Source organism: Heteronotia binoei, chromosome 10 (assembly GCF_032191835.1).
Source record: "Heteronotia binoei isolate CCM8104 ecotype False Entrance Well chromosome 10, APGP_CSIRO_Hbin_v1, whole genome shotgun sequence".
Lineage (NCBI taxonomy): Eukaryota > Metazoa > Chordata > Lepidosauria > Squamata > Gekkonidae > Heteronotia > Heteronotia binoei.
In genome coordinates this window covers 2,029,434-2,048,446 of record NC_083232.1, presented here as the reverse complement: position 1 = coordinate 2,048,446, position 19,013 = coordinate 2,029,434, and the positions used below count along the sequence as shown (strand labels likewise).

General features: G+C 48.7%; 1 protein-coding gene across 1 annotated transcript in view; it reads right to left on the bottom strand.

Annotated features, from left to right (window-relative positions):
* Positions 1 to 11,121, bottom strand: part of SCAP (SREBF chaperone) — a 54,389-nt gene extending 43,268 nt beyond the window's left edge. Inside the window, exons 1-5 of the mRNA XM_060247899.1 lie at positions 10,885 to 11,121; positions 6,394 to 6,523; positions 5,702 to 5,859; positions 3,068 to 3,288; positions 2,167 to 2,272 (exon numbers count right to left, since the gene is read on the bottom strand). Coding sequence (XP_060103882.1) covers positions 2,167 to 2,272; positions 3,068 to 3,288; positions 5,702 to 5,859; positions 6,394 to 6,523; positions 10,885 to 11,006 — 737 coding nt within the window. The 5' untranslated portion in view covers positions 11,007 to 11,121. The remainder of the gene's footprint in view (positions 1 to 2,166; positions 2,273 to 3,067; positions 3,289 to 5,701; positions 5,860 to 6,393; positions 6,524 to 10,884) is intronic.
* Between the last annotated feature and the right edge of the window lie 7,892 nt (positions 11,122 to 19,013).

Below are 19,013 nucleotides of genomic sequence, written 5' to 3'. Positions count from 1 at the left end.
GGAAAGCACGAGGGGTGCCAGGTCAGAGACGGGCTCTCTGCCCCAGCTGGCCTTTGTAGGGAAGGCTGTCTGGGGCTGCAGCACAGAGCTGGAAACCTACGAAGCAGGCTGATCCCACAGGCTTTTGTTCCTGGGCTGGGTATTATTTATTATATTTGCATCCTGGGCTTCTTCCAGGAAACTCAGGCCAACACACCTCATTCTCCTTTCCCCCGTTCTGTTTGCATAAGCCTGTGAGCTGGCCTTGGGAGGGGAGAGAGGTCATCCAGGGAGCTTCCGTGGCCAAACAGGGATCGGAACCAGTGCCATGAAGCTCACCGGGTGACCTCAGGCCACTCTCACTCCCAGGAAGAATTAAACAAGCACTGCTGCAAACCTGAACATGGCTTACTTCATCCATAAGAACATCAGAAGAGCCCTGCTGGGTCAGACCAGGGAGGGTCCATCTAGTCCAGCCTCCCCCTGTCCCACACAGTGGCCAGCCAGTTCCTCTGGAGGGTCAGCAACAGGGCAGAGAGGCTGAGGCCTTCCCCTGAGAAGAGCATCAGAGGAGCCCTGCTGGGTCAGACCAGGGAGGGTCCATCTAGTCCAGCCTCCTGTCTCACACAGGGGCCAGCCAGTTCCTCTGGAGGGCCAACAACAGGGCAGAGAGGCCGAGGCCTTCCCCTGAGAAGAACATCCCATAGCTAGGAGGGCCAACAACACAGCAGAGAGGTCAGGGCCTTCTCCTGAGAAGAACACTAGAAAAGCTCTGCTGGATCAGACCAGTGAATGTCCATCTAGTCCAGCATCCTGTCTCACACAGTGGTCAACCAGTTCCTCTGGAGGGACAACAACAGGGCAGAGAGGCCGAGGCCTTTCCCTGAGAAGAACCTCAGAAGAGCCCTGCTGGGTCAGACCAGGGAGGGTCCATCTAGCCCAGCCTCCAGTCTCACACAGTGGCCAACCAGTTCCTCTGGAGGGCCAACAATAGGGCAGAGAGGCTGAGGCCTTCCCCTGAGAAGAACCTCAGAAGAGCCCTGCTGGGTCAGACCAGTGAGGGTCCATCCAGTCCAGCCTCCTGTCTCACACAGTGCCCACCCAGTTCCTCTGGAGGGCCAACAACAGGGCAGAGAGGCCGAGGCCTTCCCCTGAGAAGAGCATCAGAAGAGCCCTGCTGGTTCAGACCAGGGAGGGTCCATCTAGTCCAGCTCCTGCCTCACACAGTGGCCGACCAGTTCCTCAGGAGGGCCAACAACAGGGCAGAGAGGCTGAGGCCTTCCCCTGAGGAGAACATCAGAAGAGCCCTACCAATCAGGCCAGTGAGGGTCCATCCTGTCCAGCCTTCTGTCTCACACAGTGGCCAGCCAGTTCCTCAGGAGGGCCAACAACAGGGCAGAGAGGCTGAGGCCTTCCCCTGAGAAGAACATCAGAAGAGCCCTGCTGGGTCAGACCAGTGAGGGTCCATCTAGTCCAGCCTCATGTCTCACACAGAGGCAAATGAGTTCCTCTGGAGGGCCAACAACAGGGCAGAGAGGCCGAGGCCTTCCCCTGATAAGAACCTCAGAAGAGCCCTGCTGGGTCAGACCAGGGAGGGTCCATCTAGTCCAGCCTCCGTCTCACACAGTGGCCAGCCAGTTCCTCTGGAGGGCCAGCAACAGGGCAGAGGCCAAGGCCTTCCCCTGATAAGAACCTCAGAAGAGCCCTGCTGGGTCAGACCAGTGAGGGTCCATCTAGTCCAGCCTCCTGCCTCACACAGTGGCCAAATCTGTTCTCTGGGTGGCCAACAACAGGGCAGAGAGGCCAAGGTCCTTCCCTGATGTTGCCTCCTAGATATGGGATCCAGAGGCTTAGAGCCTCTGAATGTGGATGTTCCCCTCAGCCACCATGACTAGTAGCCGTTGATAGACTTGGCCTCCATGAATTTATCTAATTTCCTTTTAAAGCTGTTTATTCCTGCAGCCATCACTACATCCTCTGGCAGTGACTTCCACAGTACAGAGGGGACAGCTATGGATTTGTTAGTAAAACACACTAGATTCAGTCCCAAGAGCCAAGAAACACAGTACTAGAGGTTGAAGAAACCCTGAGTTAGTGAAACAAGGACTGAAAAGCCCAGCACTGTAATGGTGTCTTCCATGACCTTATCATGCTCTTCTACACACAAGATGAGAATCTGACTCCCACCTGGAATCATAGCGCTGCAGAGCCAAGGTGACAGTGTAGGATACCACCCGCTTCCTATTGTACAGGTTCACCCCGCTGTACTTCCCTGGAACTCCGAACAGCAGATCTGAGGAAATGGGAGAAACGCATTGGAGGTTGAGAGGTGCAGGAAATATAGTTCTTTAGCTTTCCTAACAAACTGACACACATTCCTGTTCCTGTTGAGGGAGTATTTTTGCAGATCGGAGAAACATTACTTTAAAGCATCGCCAACGGCAAGCACATAAACGCCTCCTTCTAAACCTGCCCACTAATTTCTCTTCTGAACAGTGATTCTGTCCCGCTGCTTACGCACAAAGACCCTCAACCCCACCCCCAGTCTTATTTGGGTTTGCCAAATGGGTGGGAAATGCCTTGAGATTTTACAAAGAAGCCCCGCTTACTTTCTGCCAAAGAGATTAGTAAATAAAGTTGTTGAAGTCAGTATAAGGGCACACTGACACTTTGGAGGAAAGAATAAACATAATGATGGATGGGAGAAAACACACGGCTTCTTCCTAGACGACTCCCATGGAAGATTCCTATACTCCAGTGCCAGCCACAGACACGGCTACAAACTACAGTTCCAGGTATACTAGAAACAAAACTGCAACGTGCAGAGGTTTAGGGTTAGTCAAGGCAAGTCTGACTTCCATCAAGTTGTGCCAGGAAGCCGTCAGAATCTCGCCAGCTACCTTCTGTCACCGAAGGCTTAAGAACATAAGAGAAGCCATGTTGGATCAGGCCAACGGCCCATCAAGTCCAACACTCTGTGTCACACAGTGGCAAAAAATTTTATATACACACATACACTGTGGCTAATAGCCACTGATGGACCTGTGCTCCATAGATGGACCTGTGCTCCATACCAAAGGCTTCCTACCTTTGGGGGTAGCCGACGTCTGCAGTGTCTTTGGTTCATACTGGTGGATGGTTTTAATGATGTCGGGATCTTTATTAAAGCGTTCCCGGTCATTCTGCCAGAAATTCCCCGGGGACAGGAGCAGACAGCCATGTTCTGGAAGCAGGCCTCTGAGCTTCTTTAAGTTGGGCAGGAGATCTGTGACCTGAAGGCAGATTTCTTCCAAACTTTTGACACTGGGGCTTAAAAAAAAGAAGCAGCCAAGAGCTGGAACTTATCATGGAGCTCACAACAGCCGAGCTAGAAAGCATCACAGGGAACCCCGTTTTACAGTCCGTCTGATAGATGGCCACCAACATGAAACTCCTTCCTCACCCCCCAAAGGTTCTCATATTTATAGTTTATTCCATTTATATACAATTTACAAAAAGAAAAACCTGTAATTCCATACATAAATCTAGAAGCATAAAACGGAGATCGAAGGTAGTTCTATAACGGTTTTTTAACAATTCCAGTTTCTCTTTCGTTTCAGACCCATATCCCAATCATTTATACAACAATTTCTTATTCTTACTTTCTTGTAACCATTTATATAATTTGTCCCACTTTTCTTCGACTAATTGCTGTAATTTCCTGCTCAGCCAGGCTGTCAATATACCTAACTCTGCAACATTCAGCATTTAACAGCTTCTCTAAAAATTCATCCATGCTTGAAACTCCCTTTTCACAAGCACTTGTCACTTCTCTTGTGTGGCAGGCTGCCCCTCTGGTTTTTCTTGTCCATGTGAAATGTGAACATCTGGCTGGCATGCAGAAGGTCCATGAGATGGAGAGCATGTGAAATTCACATGCTCTCCATCTGTTGTGACAACCTTTGGCATGTGCTCTGATGAGGTTCCCTCCTCCCACTCCTACTGGCTTTGCCTTCTGCCCTCGCTCTTCTCTACTGCAGAGTTGGAAAGTCACAGCAAATATAACTTCTTTCCTCTTTGCTGTAATCGTGTCATCGTTAACTTTCATTGCACCATCATCGCTCTCTCTCACACACCCACACCCACACACAGCGTCTAGCCCCCACCACCTCTCAAGGTTCCCTTTCCCCTGTCAATTAACTCTGCACTGCAAGACAAGGAAAACTGCCATTCAGAGGATGGGGGAAAGAAAGTCAGCATCTCCAAGGTAGGGGACTAACATGCAGTGTCCTGTTTCCAAAGCACAAGCTCAGGATCAAGTCCCAGGTAACAGGGGCCATCAATCCCTTCCCAGTGCAGCTTACCACAATCTCGCAATGGGGTGGCGTGAGGGAAGGTAGTGGCGGCTGCAAGCATAGGCAGCTTCAGAAAGAGATTGGATCAACATATGGAGCAAAGGTCCATCAGTGGCTATTAGCCACAGGGTATAGACGGAACTCTCTGTCTGAGGCAGTGGTGCTCTATATTCTTGGTGCTTGGGAGGGGGCCACAGTGGGACGGCTTCTAGTGTCCTGACCCCACTGGTGGACCTCCTGATGGCACCTGGGTTTTTTGGCCCCTGTGTGACAAAGAGTGTTGGACTGGATGGGCCATTGGCCTGATCCAACACGGCTTCTCTTATGTCCTTAAGGGTGATCAGAGACAAAAAGCCCATCAGTATTAAAGTCTCACTCCCTGAAGTTCTCTATAAAAGTGAGGTGTTATTAAGGGAGGGGCCGTGGATCAGTGGAAGAACACCTGGCTAGCATGCAGAAGGCCCCAGGCTCAATCTCCGGCAGCATAAGAGAAGCCATGTTGGATCAGGCCAATGGCCCATCCACTCCAACACTCTGTGTCACACAGTGGCCAAAATACACACACATGCACACACTGTGGCTAATAGTCGCTGATGGACCTCTGCTCCATATTTTTATCTAACCCCCTCTTGAAGCTGGCTATGCTTGTAGCCGCCACCACCTCCTGTGGCAGTGAATCCCATGTGTTAATCATCCTTTGGGTGAAGAAGGACTTCCTTTTATCCATTCTAACTTGACTGCTCAACAATTTCATCGAATGCCCATGAGTTCTTGTATGGTGAGAAAGGGAGAAAAGGATTCTTTCTCTACTTTCTCCATCCCATGCATAATCTTGTAAACCTCTATCGTGTCACCCCGCAGTCGACGTTTCTCCAAGCTAAAAAGCCCCAAGCGTTTTAACCTTTCTTCATAGGGAAAGTGTTCCAAACCTTTAATCATTCCAGTTGCCCTTTTCTGCACTTTTTCCAATGCTATAATATCCTTTTTTGAGGTGCATCTCCAGTTAAAAGGACCAGGCAGGAGGTGATGTGAAAAACCTCTGCTGGAGACCCTGGAGAGCTGCTGCCAGTCTGAGTAGACAACACTGACTTTGATGGACCAGCGGTCTGCTTCAGTACAAGGCAGCTTAATGTGCATGTCATGACATCATCTTAAAAATTAGGACACATGTTGAACTCTGGATGCTGAACGTTTGCCCCTGACATGAAACAACCTGTCTAGGTGGTGAAGTTCCCAGTGTGTGCGGAACAAGAACCCTCCAGTGCCTCAGCAGCCGCACTGTAGCCACACAGAGCTTTCTGCAGTGTTACTGGAGTAACAGACCAAAGGCCAAACAAAAGCAAACCACTGCAGAAGTCTGTCATCCCCTCTGACCCAGGATCACCTACCCGTCACGCAAGGCGTGGTTTCTGATTTCCTCCACAAGCTGAAAGACACGGGAGAGCGGTGACCGAAATACGTCAACAGCCAGGAAGTGTTTGGGCCACGGAGAGACTGTTGCTTTCACCAGGACCTGCTGGATGTAGGCTACAGGGGCACCAGTGTACTGTGGAGGAAGAAGGGAAGGAGGGGACACACATGGTCATGGGAGAACGAGGCCAGAGTTGGATGGAGCAGCCCTCTTTGGCAAGCAGGGGGCTGCACACCAGAACAACTCTGCCTGAAGCTCTCTGTGCTGCAGCTCTTTCCCTTCTTGCCCAGGATTCCTTTGGGGCATCTCTCCTCGCACCCATTTCACGTGCACCCCAGTGAGATCCGGGCAACCAGCAGCACAGAAAAAAGAAGACAACTGCACTGGAATAGGAGAGGCTTTTCAGAGGCAGATTTGAAAGAGGGATTGGAGGGAGGAGAGAGAAACAGATTTGTGGGTGGAGCCAGAAAAGCCCACATGTAGAACAAAAACAGGAGTAAGCGGAAGGGACAGATGGGCCAGCCTGCGCCTTGGCAAAAGGCAGTGCAGACACTGGAGGGGGCGGGGGAGGGGGGTAAGCTTTACTCTGCCTTGTCAAATGAAAACAGCAAAGCAAGATCCAAATATTGCCTGAGTTTCACTCACTGCACTCTGCTGTGTCAGACATACCCAGTCAGGCCTTTCACTAGGCTCTCCTTGCGGGTGGGCTGGGAAGGCTGCAGGCTGCGAATAATCCTTCACAGAGGTGGTGTATTCCACAGGTCCAGTGCCGGGTAACGGGAGTTTCAGCAACGGATAGCTGGAGGGAGCACACAGCAAGCATTACATTCTTAGGCAAGCACAAGTTACAAAGCTGTACAAGAAGCCTCCAGGCCATAAAAACAGGAATTTCTACAGTTTATCTGACAGCTGCCAAGTAAACCATTTACAGAAAAATACAACAGAACCCCACAACACTTTAATCTGTAACATTTAAAAGGCGGTATAAACACATGTAAGCCGCATCTCTGATTTAACCACTTTTATTTAAGGAAAGAGACCGCGTAGCTTCTCCAAGGCAGCCTGCCCGTGTGTTGAACTGTTCCCTGATGTTTAACTTCCCTAGATTTCCAACATACCACTTTTTGACTTGCCCTTGTTTCACCTTGGACAAGTTCCCAGGGTTTTTCTAGCCCCAAGGACAGCACAGGAAACGAGAAAGAAATTCATGCAAGGCTAACCTTGCGTGAAATAACACAGGGTTATGGATAGCCACCAGATTATTCTACTCCAACCATTTCCCTGGACCTTAAACAACAGCAGTCTCTACAAAGCGATTTCAAAAGGCAAACTGATTAAAGAAAAACTTCCTCATTAAAGAAAACGCTCTCTCTGGTTGCAGTTCTCTGTTCCCTTCTCTGCTCTTGCCCGAGCCTTCCATGGGAACAGAGTGCATGAGGTTTTGCTTCCCTACAGCAAAGTCATAATTCTGTTCATTACTGATTAATACCTTTCCCAGTTTATGCCAATGTTGCATGGCAGCAGGCTTCCTGCCAACACACTGCCGGGTCCAGCCTTTTAAAGATGCTCCAGGACAAAGGAGAGGGAAACACCCTGATGCATTAGAGCAGGAGAAAATTAACTTGGAAATAAATGAAGCTGGCAGTGCCTGTCCGCTGCATTAGAGACCACTTCCCCGTCAACCAAGACTGCACAGCAACAGATGGCAGGAAGCAAGCTCCTAATCAGCAAGACACCATTATTTAAGAAGAAGAATTGCAGATTTATACCCCACCCTTCTCTCTGAATCAGAGACTCGGAGCAGCTTACAATAGCCTTTATCTTCTTCCCCCACAACAGACACCCTGTGAAGTGGGCAGGGCTGAGAGAGCTCTCCCAGAAGCTGCCCTTTCAAAGACAACCTCTGCCAGAGCCATGGCAGATCCAAGGCCATTCCAGCAGCTGCAAGTGGAGGAGTGGGGAATCAAACCCGGTTCTCCCAGATAAGAGTTCACGCGCTTAACCACTACACCAAACTGGCTCTCTAAGAAGGGTCGGCGCTTGGTTTCCCGCTTTTTGCCGCCGATAGGAGCCTCAAGGCGGGTCACAACCACCTCCCCCTCCTCTCCCCACAACAAGCACCCTGTGAGGTAGGTGGGGCTGAGGGAATGTGATGGGCCCAGGGTCACCCAGCAGATTTCACGGGTGAGAGACGGGGAATCGAACCCGGTTGATCAAGCCAAATTCGAGGCCGCCACTTTTCCCCACTACGCCATGCCGGCTCTCACATCAGACATTCTAGCCGAGTGGTCCCAACATCATGAGAAGTGTCTGAAAGTGCCTGTCAAAAGCTACTATAAACGTACAAATAGCGGTTGATCAGGATCACATGGTCAAATGAAGAGCAAGAGAAAAGAAATATGAAGAACTGCTTGAATCAAAATGTGTCTGGAATGTTTTTTTTTTTAGTGCCAGACTCACCATAATAATTAAAATGTAGCATAATAATTAAAATGTAGCTAAATCTTCATTCCCGAAGTCAAGCCGAGAGAGAGACAGTAGTCAGACAGACAATTTTTAAAAAACAAAGCAGAACGAAACAAAAACCAGAGATCTCTGAGATACCAGACACAAGGGCATGGGTGGAAAATTCACAAGTCCTACCTAATGTTCCCTCTCAGCTGCAGAGTCTTGTAAGCAAAAATTCTCCTTTGTGAGCAACTGGCATTAAAGTGGTGAGCTCCTGCATAAATGATTGTGCTCTGGGGTCATCCTTCCAGAGCCAAGACAAAAATGTGTGAGCTGGAGGCTAAAAATCTGTGGGCCGGCTCACGCTAACTCAGCTTAGAGGGACACTGGTCCTACCCTCAAGTGAAACTAACCATGCCCCCTGTGTTGAAAAACAAGAGTCTCCTCAGAGCTGTATATTTTGGTACCAGTGCAATTCACCTGAGGACTATACCGGGGAACAAAACAAAGAGCAGGAAGTCCTTATGATCTCAGCTAGCCAGAGGATTTCCTTCCTTTATCATTACCCCACCAGCCACAAAAGCTTATGGGTGGTTCATGGTTTAAGCCGCCCTAAGCCTGCCTCGGCGGGGAGGGCGGGATATAAATAAAAAATTATTATTATTATTTCAGGTGCCGTTGAGTCACTAAAGGGCAAACCACACTACTCTGCCCTACTCAAAGGTTTTCTCTCTCTCGCTGGGGCCTCCAGCCTTCGTTCCCCTCTTCTATCCTCCTTTCTAACACAGCAGCTGCTGGTGCTCCCAGGATTGACCCATTTGGATCTGTGCTCTTTGCCCAAATTTGGGGCAACAACATGAACATATGAAGCTGCCTTCTACTGAATCAGACCCCTCTTGGTCCATCAAAGTCAGTCTTGTCTTCTCAGACTGGCAGCGGCTCTCCAGGGTCTCAAGCTGAGGTTTTTCCTGCCTGGACCCTTTCTAGTTGGAGATGCTGGGTATTGAACCTGGGACCTCCTGCTTACCAAGCAGAAGCTCTACCACTGAGCCACCCTCCCTCCCTAACACTTATGAGGCTCTCCAGGGTCTCAAGCGGAGGTTTTTCACGCCTACTTGCCTGGACCCTTTTTACCTGGAGATGCCGGGAATTGAACCTGGGACCTTCTGCTTACCAAGCAGGTGCTCTACCATGGAGCCACCGTCCCTCCCCAACATGATACGGAGTCACCCTTCATGCAAACCACTAGACAGTGAGCCGGTTTTGCTGCATGCAGTCAGTGGAACCATCAGAGTCATTTCCCCCCCCACACACACAAAGACGGAGGACCACAAACTGCGCCTTTGAAACTGCACAGGGAGATTGGTGCAAAAGGCTCGTCTGTATTTGAGACAGTTTGCTTTCTTCACCCAGCCCAGTGTCTGCAGAGTAATTAAGCAGGAGCCCTTTTGAGACATATCCGTCACTCCTGTGCCCCTGCGACACCGGACAAAAGCTCAGACGGTGACCCCGAATCCAATGACGGCCAGCTTGCAGAATGACCTACTTGTTTTGGTTTTGATCGTGCATAATTTATCCACCTACAGAACGGCAGGATGTTGCTTAACTAAGATTCTTTAATCTTTTGTAGAGTTCTCCCCCAGCCAAGAATGTAACATTAGGCAGGGATGCTGAAGGTTAGGTCTTGTTGCCGACTTGCCCTTGTGGCAATTTGTCCTTTGTTCTCACGTGTCGGTCGAGTAAGATCCTGCCCTTTGAGGGCCTCTGAATTAAACAAGTAATTGGACCGGCCATTAAGAAGAACTGACACCTCTAAGAGCGTGTGAATGTCACGACTCAAGCTGCTGCTGCAAAGGCTGAGAACGCTTTGAAGGGCAACCTGAAAGAAGTTACAAGCTTCTGAGCAAACCTCTAGAGGAGAATCTTGTTGCACGCAGGAAGCAAACGGACCTGAGAGCAGGAAATATCTGCAGACTTGTGAAATCAAGAAGGGGCCCACAGTCCATTCTCACCAACGGTACCCCTGACGAAACACAACATGCAGCCCAGCCATTCTGTGACACAGGTCAGCCTGCATCCAGTGTCTGTGTGAAACTGCCTTATATTAACTGATCTGGAACGTTTATAGACCCTTCTTTTCTTCTGATGCAGTCAGACCTCTGATCCATCTATCTGAGTACTGCCTCCTTACGGTGCCTCTCCAAGGCCTCAGAAAGAAAAGGGTCTGTCTCGAAGAAGAAGAAGAAGAAGAAGAAGAAGAAGAAGAAGAAGAAGAAGAAGAAGAAGAAGAAGAAGAAGAAGAAGAAGAAGAAGAAGAAGAAGAAGAAGAAGAAGATATTGGATTTATATCCCGCCCTCCACTCCAAAGAGTCTCAGAGCGGCTCACAATCTCCTTTCCCTTCCTCCCCCACAACAGACACCCTGTGAGGTGGGTGGGGCTGGAGAGGGCTCTCACAGCAGCTGCCCTTTCAAGGACAACCTCTGCCAGAGCTATGGCTGACCCTGCAAGATGCCAGGGGACTGACCCTGGGACCTTCGCCATCCAAAGCAGGAGCTCTGCCTCCACTACACAGACCCCTTAACCTGCCCCAGTACTTAAGCCGGCAAGTGCAGACCGGTAGGATGCAAGCAACGTTTTTAAACATAACCCTTTTAAAGCCCAACAACTTGGCCAAGTGTCAGCCTAAAGCCCTAGGTCAACGGGTGCCTTACCAGCAGGCCAAGACACAGAGGGTGGTGAAGAGGATGATGGGGATGGGGCAGGAAGCGCAGAGGAGCCCGTGGTTGTAGAACGCCTGTGATATCTTCTCACGCAGTCTGTCAGTCAAGGTCATCCTCAGCTGTCCATCAGCTAGCTGCCATCCCGGAAAGCGTCACTGCAGGGTTCGGTGGAGCCTACCATGAGCGGCGTTTCAGAGCAGGCACAATGCAGGACAAATTCTGAAAGAGAAGGCGGCACATGAGGGCACAAAGGGAAATGGGCAAATAGTGCCAGGCCTGGTTTTCCAAAAAGAGCTGCTTCCAGAAGGGGCATAAGCACATGCGCCAGTATCCTGGGAACCTGGGTTGTTGTGGCATGCCCAGAAGCTCAAATGCCCAGACTGAGGCTATTATACTTTGGTCACATCATGAGAAAAGTCACTAGAAAAAGATATTGGATTTATACCCTGCCCTTCTCTCTGAATCAGAGTCTCAGAGGGGCTCACAATCTCCTTTACCTTCCCACGCCCCCACAACAGACACCCTGTGGGGCTGAGAGGGCTCTCACAGCAGCTGCCCTTTCAAGGACAACTCCTACAAGACCTATGGCTGATCCAAGGCCATTCTAGCAGCTGCAAGTGGAGGAGTGGGGAATCAAACCTGGTTCCCCCAGATAAGACTCCACACACTTAACCACTAGAAGAAGACTGCAGATTTATACCCCGCCCTTCTCTCTGAATCAGAGTCTGAGAGCGGCTCACAATCTCCTATATCTTCCCCCCCACAACAGACACCTCATGAGGTGGGTGGGGCTCTCACACCAGCTGCCCTTTTAAGGACAACTCCTGAGAGAGCTAGGGCTGACCCAAGGCCATTCCAGCAGCTGCAAGTGGAGGAGTGGGGAATCAAACTCGGTTCTCCCAGATAAGAGTCCATGCACTTAACCACTACACCAAACTGACTGAATCCTGAATTTTTTTTTGGGGGGGGGGAGGTTTGAATACAACCCCCCTCCCCCCAAAAAAGCAGAGGGGGGACAATGGCAAAGTCACAAAAAACAGTTGAGAGGCAGCTCAGCTGGTGCTGTGCTGGGCAGCCCAGTTTGAACCAGGCAGCCCAACAGAGTCCACAAAGCTGCTTATCCTATTCAAACTTCAGCAGTTTGAACAGCTGGTGGGGGAAGTTTTATGGGATGTCCCCCTCGGTTGTTTTGCAGGCTGTCTTCTGTAGCCCCTTTAAGCACCCCATTTAAAAGGACTGCAGAAAAAGCCCCAAAACAGCTGAACGGTGGGAGCAATCTGCTCCAGCCCCTCAGCTGTTGTTCCAGGTTTCCCGGTAATTCCTGAATATATTTGGAGGGGGGGGGGGATTAGTCTCCTGAAAAATCCCGGATACATTTGGGATGCTGAAATATACCCCCCCCCCAAAAAAAATACTGATACTGCGACAAATATTTAGCGACTATTGTTCCAGACTGGACATTCAGCCAAATAGAGATTGCTCTGGAAGAGGAGAAAAAGCTAGGCTGGAAGACTGAGAACAAAGGTCAGGTAACAGTCCACTCCAGAATGCAAGAACACCAACTTTATAGGTTTTCTAAATTCAATTAGTGCTCCTCTCAAGTAAAGAAAGTCAATATATCAACCTTCTGGCCAGAAAAACTGCTGTAAGGATAAAATAAAGAACGGGAGCACATTTCTGTAAACCACTCTGGATCACCAACGGGGAGAAAAAGCAGGGTATAAATGTCAAGGCAAGCTGCTTTACAAAAATATTTATCATCCTTGTTTTGTTGCCTTTAATGCTCGTTAGAACCGGATGGAAAAATCCTTTTATTTCCCCCAGATGCCCAGGAGACTTCTGTTGGAGTCAAATTAAAAGTGACAGTGGCCAGGACCTCGTGGCAATTTTTAAAAAGAACTACAAATGTTTCTAAAATGGCAGTGGCAGCCACGGGAAGGACCGATGGCTGCTGCCACTTGTCATTTGACACAGATAGGCAACAGTTTGAGAGACCCCATGCGCAAAAGCTTGTAATGTTTAATAAGGCACTGGTATTTTTCATCGTTGATATGCTACTGTGCCTTTATTGTGCATTGCCTTGGATACAGTGCATATAAAGGTGATTTATTTAAGTATTAAAAACAAATACCCGGCCAGCTTAAGCAAGAGTGACGGGTTTTAAGATTCACCTTGCACATTTTGGCAAGACCCCTTGATTCATAAGAAAAGCTTCTTTAATCTAGGTACTGCGTTCAGGCTGTTTTCTTTGGTGTGTCACGGCAGCTTTTTTATAGTTACAATACCCTAAATTATATTTGAAGAAGATATTGGATTTATATCCCGCCCTCCACTCCGAAGAGTCTCAGAGCGGCTCCCAATCTCCTTTCCCTTCCTCCCCCACAACAGACACCCTGTGAGGTAGATGAAGATATTGGATTTATATCCCGCCCTCCACTCCAAAGAGTCTCAGAGCAGCTCACAATCTCCTTTCCCTTCCTCCCCCACAACAGACACCCTGTGAGGTAGATGAAAATAATGGATTTATATCCCGTCCTCCACTCCAAAGAGTCTCAGAGCGGCTCACAATCTCCTTTACCTTCCTCCCCCACAACAGACACCCTGTGAGGTAGATGAAGATATTGGATTTATATCCCATCCTCCACTCCGAAGAGTCTCAGAGCGGCTCCCAATCTCCTTTCCCTTCCTCTCCCCCACAACAGACACCCTGTGAGGTAGATGAAGATATTGGATTTATATCCCGCCTCCACTCCAAAGTGGCTCAGAGCGGCTCACAATCTCCTTTACCTTCCTCCCCCACAACAGACACCCTGTGAGGTAGATGAAGATATTGGATTTATATCCCGCCCTCCACTCTGAAGAGTCTCAGAGCGGCTCCCAATCTCCTTTCCCTTCCTCTCCCCCACAACAGACACCCTGTGAGGTAGATGAAGATATTGGATTTATATCCCGCCCTCCACTCCAAAGTGGCTCACAATCTCCTTTATCTTCCTCCCCCACACGGACACCTTGTGAGGTGGGCAGGGCTGGAGAGAGCTCTCCCAGCAGTTGCCCTTTCAAGGACAACCTCTGCAAGAGCTATGGCTGACCCAAGGCCATTCCAGCAGGTGCAAGTGGAGGAGGGGGGAATCAAACCCGGTTCTCCCAGATAAGAGTCCGGGCACTTAACCACTACACCCAACTGGCTCTCTATTGGAGCTATGGCTGACCCAAGGCCATTCCAGCAGGTGCAAGTGGAGGAGTGGGGAATCGAACCCAGTTCTCCCAGACAAGAGTCCACACACTTAACCACTACACCAAACTGGCTCTCCAATGTAAAGTGAATTTCTGGCACTAATCTATTGAGCTATTTTACATTTTTATCCTGTCCTTGCTCCAAGAAGCATAGAACAGTGTGTACTTAGCTCAGTCTCCCTTCTTCCACCTTACTTGAACAAGTATCCTGGGAGGCTGGCTAAGCAGAGGTACGAGACCAAGATAACTTAGTGAGCTTCATGACTGAGCTCAGAGAAGTCATTCAGTTTATTTCTTGGCTTGTTTTCAAACAAATAATTTCCTCAAAACACAGAGGTCACAATTTTTCACACCGTGAAACAAAGTTTATCTGGCATGGATTGTCGTGTTACCGTAAACAGATACATCTGCATGCGCTGCTCATGTCCCCTACCCCAGACCACAGTCCCAGCTAGGATTCCAGTCCTGTTAGATTCAAATATTATGCCTTGCAATCCACTTAAGAGGAATACATTGGAATAAGAGGAATATATCCCACCCTATACTCTGAATCTCAGAGCGGCTCACAATCTCCTTTACCTTCCCACCCACCCACCCCCACCAACAACAGACACCCTGTGAGGTGGGGGGGGCTTTCCCTTCCTTTCTCCTTTACCTTCCCCCCCCCCCCACAACAGACACCCTGTGAGGTAGATGAAGATATTGGATTTATATTTCGCCCTCCACTCCAAAGAGTCTCAGAGCGGCTCACAATCTCCTTTCCCTTCCTCCCCCACAACAGACACCCTGTGAGGTAGATGAAGATATTGGATTTATATCCCACCCTCCACTCCAAAGAGTCTCAGAGTGGCTCACAATCTCCTTTCCCTTCCTCCCCCACAACAGACACCCTGTGAGGTAGATGAAGATATTGGATTTATATGGCGCCCTCCACTCCAAAGAGTCTCAGAGCGGCTCACAATCTCCTTTCCCTTCCTCCCCCCACAACAGACACCCTGTGAGGTAGATGAAGATATTGGATTTATATTTCACCCTCCACTCTGAAGAGTCTCAGAGGGGCTCACAATCTCCTTTCCCTTCCTCCCCCACAACAGACACCCTGTGAGGTAGATGAAGATATTGGATTTATATTTCACCCTCCACTCCGAAGAGTCTCAGAGGGGCTCACAATCTCCTTTCCCTTCCTCCCCCACAACAGACACCCTGTGAGGTGGGTGGGGCTGAGAGGGCTCTCACAGCAGCTGCCCTTTCAAGGACAGTCTCAGAGTGGCTCACAATCTCCCTTACCTTCCTTCCCCACAACAGACACCCTGTGAGGTGGGTGGGGCTGGAGAGGACTCTCACAGCAGCTGCCCTTTCAAGGACAACTCCTACAAGAGCTATGGCTGACCCAAGGCCATTTCAGCAGCTGCAAGTGGAGGAGTGGGGAATCAAACCCGGTTCTTCCAGATAAGAATCCACGCACTTAACTGTTACACCAAACTGGCTCTCAAACAAGGTTTAGAATCACGGAAGAGGTGGCAGAAGCCATCTAATCCAACTCCCAGTTCAATGCAGGATCAGTCTAAATTATCCCTGACAAGCATTTATCCGGCCGCTGCTTGAAGACAGCCAGTAAGGGCAAGATCACCACCTCCGCTACACCGACATACTTGTAATCTGATTCAGGTGGGTGGCTGTGCTGGTCTGAAGCAGCATAACAGTTTGAGTCCGTTGGCACCTTTAAGACAGACAAAGTTGAATTCTGGGGAGAAGCTTTCGCATACATGCACACAAAAGCTTATACTCAGAATTCAACTTTGTTGGTCTTCAAGATGCCACTGGGTTCAAACTTTGTTCTATACTTGTCATCTGCTTTGATTCCAAGTGACAGATGAACTACAAATGAGAACAGTAATTTAGAGGTTTTACCTTACGGGCTTTTTAAAAACGGTCTGCTTCTGTTTTACAGACAGTTTTTATGCTTAGGGTTTGTAGAATCTTTCGGGCTCAAGTGCCGTGTTCTACTGGAGAAAGTTTTCCTTCCAAACTGGAGAGCCAGTTTGGTGTAGTGGTTAAGTGCGCGGACTCTTATCTGGGAGAACCGGGTTTGATTCCCCACTCCTCCACTTGCACCTGCTGGAATGGCCTTGGGTCAGCCATAGTTATCACAGAGGTTGTCCTTGAAAGGGCAGCTGCTGTGAGAGCCCTCTCCAGCCCCACCCACCTCACAGGGTGTTTCTTGTGGGGGAGGAAGGTAAAGGAGATTGTGAGCCGCTCTGAGACTCTTTGGAGTGGAGGGCGGGATATAAATCCAATATCTTCTTCAATATCTTCTTCTTCTTCTCAGCTGCGGAGAACATCCTCAGTGGCATTGCAGCCGGAGCAAGCGCTCTGATATTCTTGGCTGCTGTGCATTGAGTGGGGCCAGGGCTGCTGGAGAGCTGTTATTTCTAGGCTGGAGAGGGTGTGATGAAATTGCCCTTTCATCACACCCTCTACAGCCTAGAAATAGCAGCTCTCCAGCAGCCCTGGCCCCACTCAATGCACAGCAGCCAAGAAGGTCAGAGCGCCTGCTCCGGCTGCAACGCCACTGAGGATGTTCTCCGCAGCTGAGAATGAAACGTCCGGAAGGAAAACTTTCTCCAGTAGAACACGGCACTTGAGCCCGAAAGATTCTACAAACCCTAATAATGTTACCAGCCATGAAAACCTGAAAGTTTTTATGCTGTTTATACCCAATTGCTTGTTTTTATATTGGTACATTGTTTTAACTGTAAGCTACCTCAAGCAGTATTCTCAAGGGGTACCCCGAAACATCCTAAATATATACATAAATAGCAATACTTTGACCTTCGTCAGAACTTCGGAATTGCCTTATAACTATAGACTTTATTTTAATTGTACCCCAGACATTTTCATCCACAAACCTTCCAAAACATCTCATCTACAAGTTAACCAGTCAAAATCAAATAAACACTGAAACCTGCATAAATCCGTGAGCAATAGTTTAAAACAAAAAATATACTAAATGAAATAACCAGGGGAAAACTTTTTTTTAAAAAATGAAACCATCGTTGAAAGCAGCTCATAAGCCTTCAGAGTATTTTATTTATTAGTTGAAACATTTAGAGCCTGCCTCTCCACTTAGTTCAATAATACATTCTCGGTCTAAAAGCAAAAATAAAATAGCAAACCTCGTATTTCTCCTCCCTTCCCATCCTAAAAACATGCTGGTCACCCCCCACCCCGCCCCCCAAGATCTGGCAAACATGCAGGTCATGTAGCACCTGCCAGAGATCTCCAAGGAGAGGCTCCCCCCCCACCGCCTCACCTCACCAGGGCACGACATCTTTGTCTAGATGGTTCTCTTCCATTCGGTCCTGTACCTTCCAATCTCTCTATTCACCAGACCAACACAAGTCACAGCTACTTTGGCAAACTACTTTTTGCTTGCCATTCATTATCTGGGAACGCCTCATCCAACTGTTGGAAGAAACCTGTTGCAAAGGCACCTGGACAAACATCAATCAAGTGGAAGAAACTGAAGCATCCTTCGACAACTTCATCTTGCTCACTGATGTATTGAAGAGTCAGCACACACTGGCAAGTCTTTGACACATCTGATGCATCGTGAACTTGTACCGCCACAGCTTCTCATCTCCTTGATGACAAATGGGTTTCATTACCACACGCAGCAGAGCGACTGACCTTGTATGCCTGCAAGAAACATCCTTCAAGAGAACGGATGTTTCCAAATGCTCCTGCGCTGCGCCATCTACTCTGGACAAAGAATAAAAACACAAAAAAACGTCTAGGCCCTGAAACACTCCAATTGTGAGCATTTTATCATCTGCCTGCAGGGGGGCTTCAAAGTGCCACAGAAACGCAGACAATCAGTCTTGAAAGGAGTGACTGGTTCAATTCAGCTTCTTCATTGTACTCTCTTTCTGCTACGCTGTCATTTTTTGGGCCAACTGGATTACTGCCAGGTTTACGGCTTCCAGCAATACCAGTAGCACTGGATTGTCCAAATGGCTTTTAGAGCATTTATATATATTTTTAGTTTTGTCTGACAGATGTTTCAGATTTGTTACTCCGCTATGTGTCCAAGCTCCTTCTCCATCAAAGATCAGAAATGGAAAGCCAAAGGGAGCATTGTTGGAAGGACAGACACATTGCCACACTGTTCTTCCGTATAAGGGGATAAGCTTGTCTTCAGCTTGGCCTCTTGAGCAACACCTGAGGTCTACAGCAGGCTGATGAGGTCCCAATCTTTCATGTTCTGGGTGAATCAAGAGGGAAGTTACATCTGTATGTCCTATGCTGTAATCACCCCAAGTTCCCTTTGGTGGCCTTTATGTGGCTAACATCACCCAGTACAGACAAGATTAAGGTGATGTTTTAATAACATGGCATAAAGAAGGAGGAGCCAAAATAGGCATGATTTCAAAATCTGAGCTTCATTCCTGAAGAGGGAAATTTTAATTTTCCAATCAAATCTAGCACATATTTGGCAGCTGCGCACAGCTGAATTGTAGATTTACTGGACATCACCACACAGGATGTGACGATGTCCACCATCTTGTAAGGCTTTAAAAAGGGACTGGACAACTTCCTGGAGGACAGGGCTACCAAAGGTTGCTGGTCATGATGAAGATCTACTGTCCCCAGTACTAGAGGCAGTATGCCTCCTTAAATCACAAGCTTACTGGATTAAGGGAATGCTGTTGATGTTGTTTACCAGGATTTCAGTAAGGCTTTCAACAAGGTTCCCCCATGATGTTCTGATGGGTAAATTAGAGAACTGTGGACTGGACTCTAGGTAGAGAGGGAAACTGGTTGGAGAACAGCACTCAAAGAGTAGTTGTCAGTGGCATTTCATCGGAAGGGAGGGAGTTGAGCAG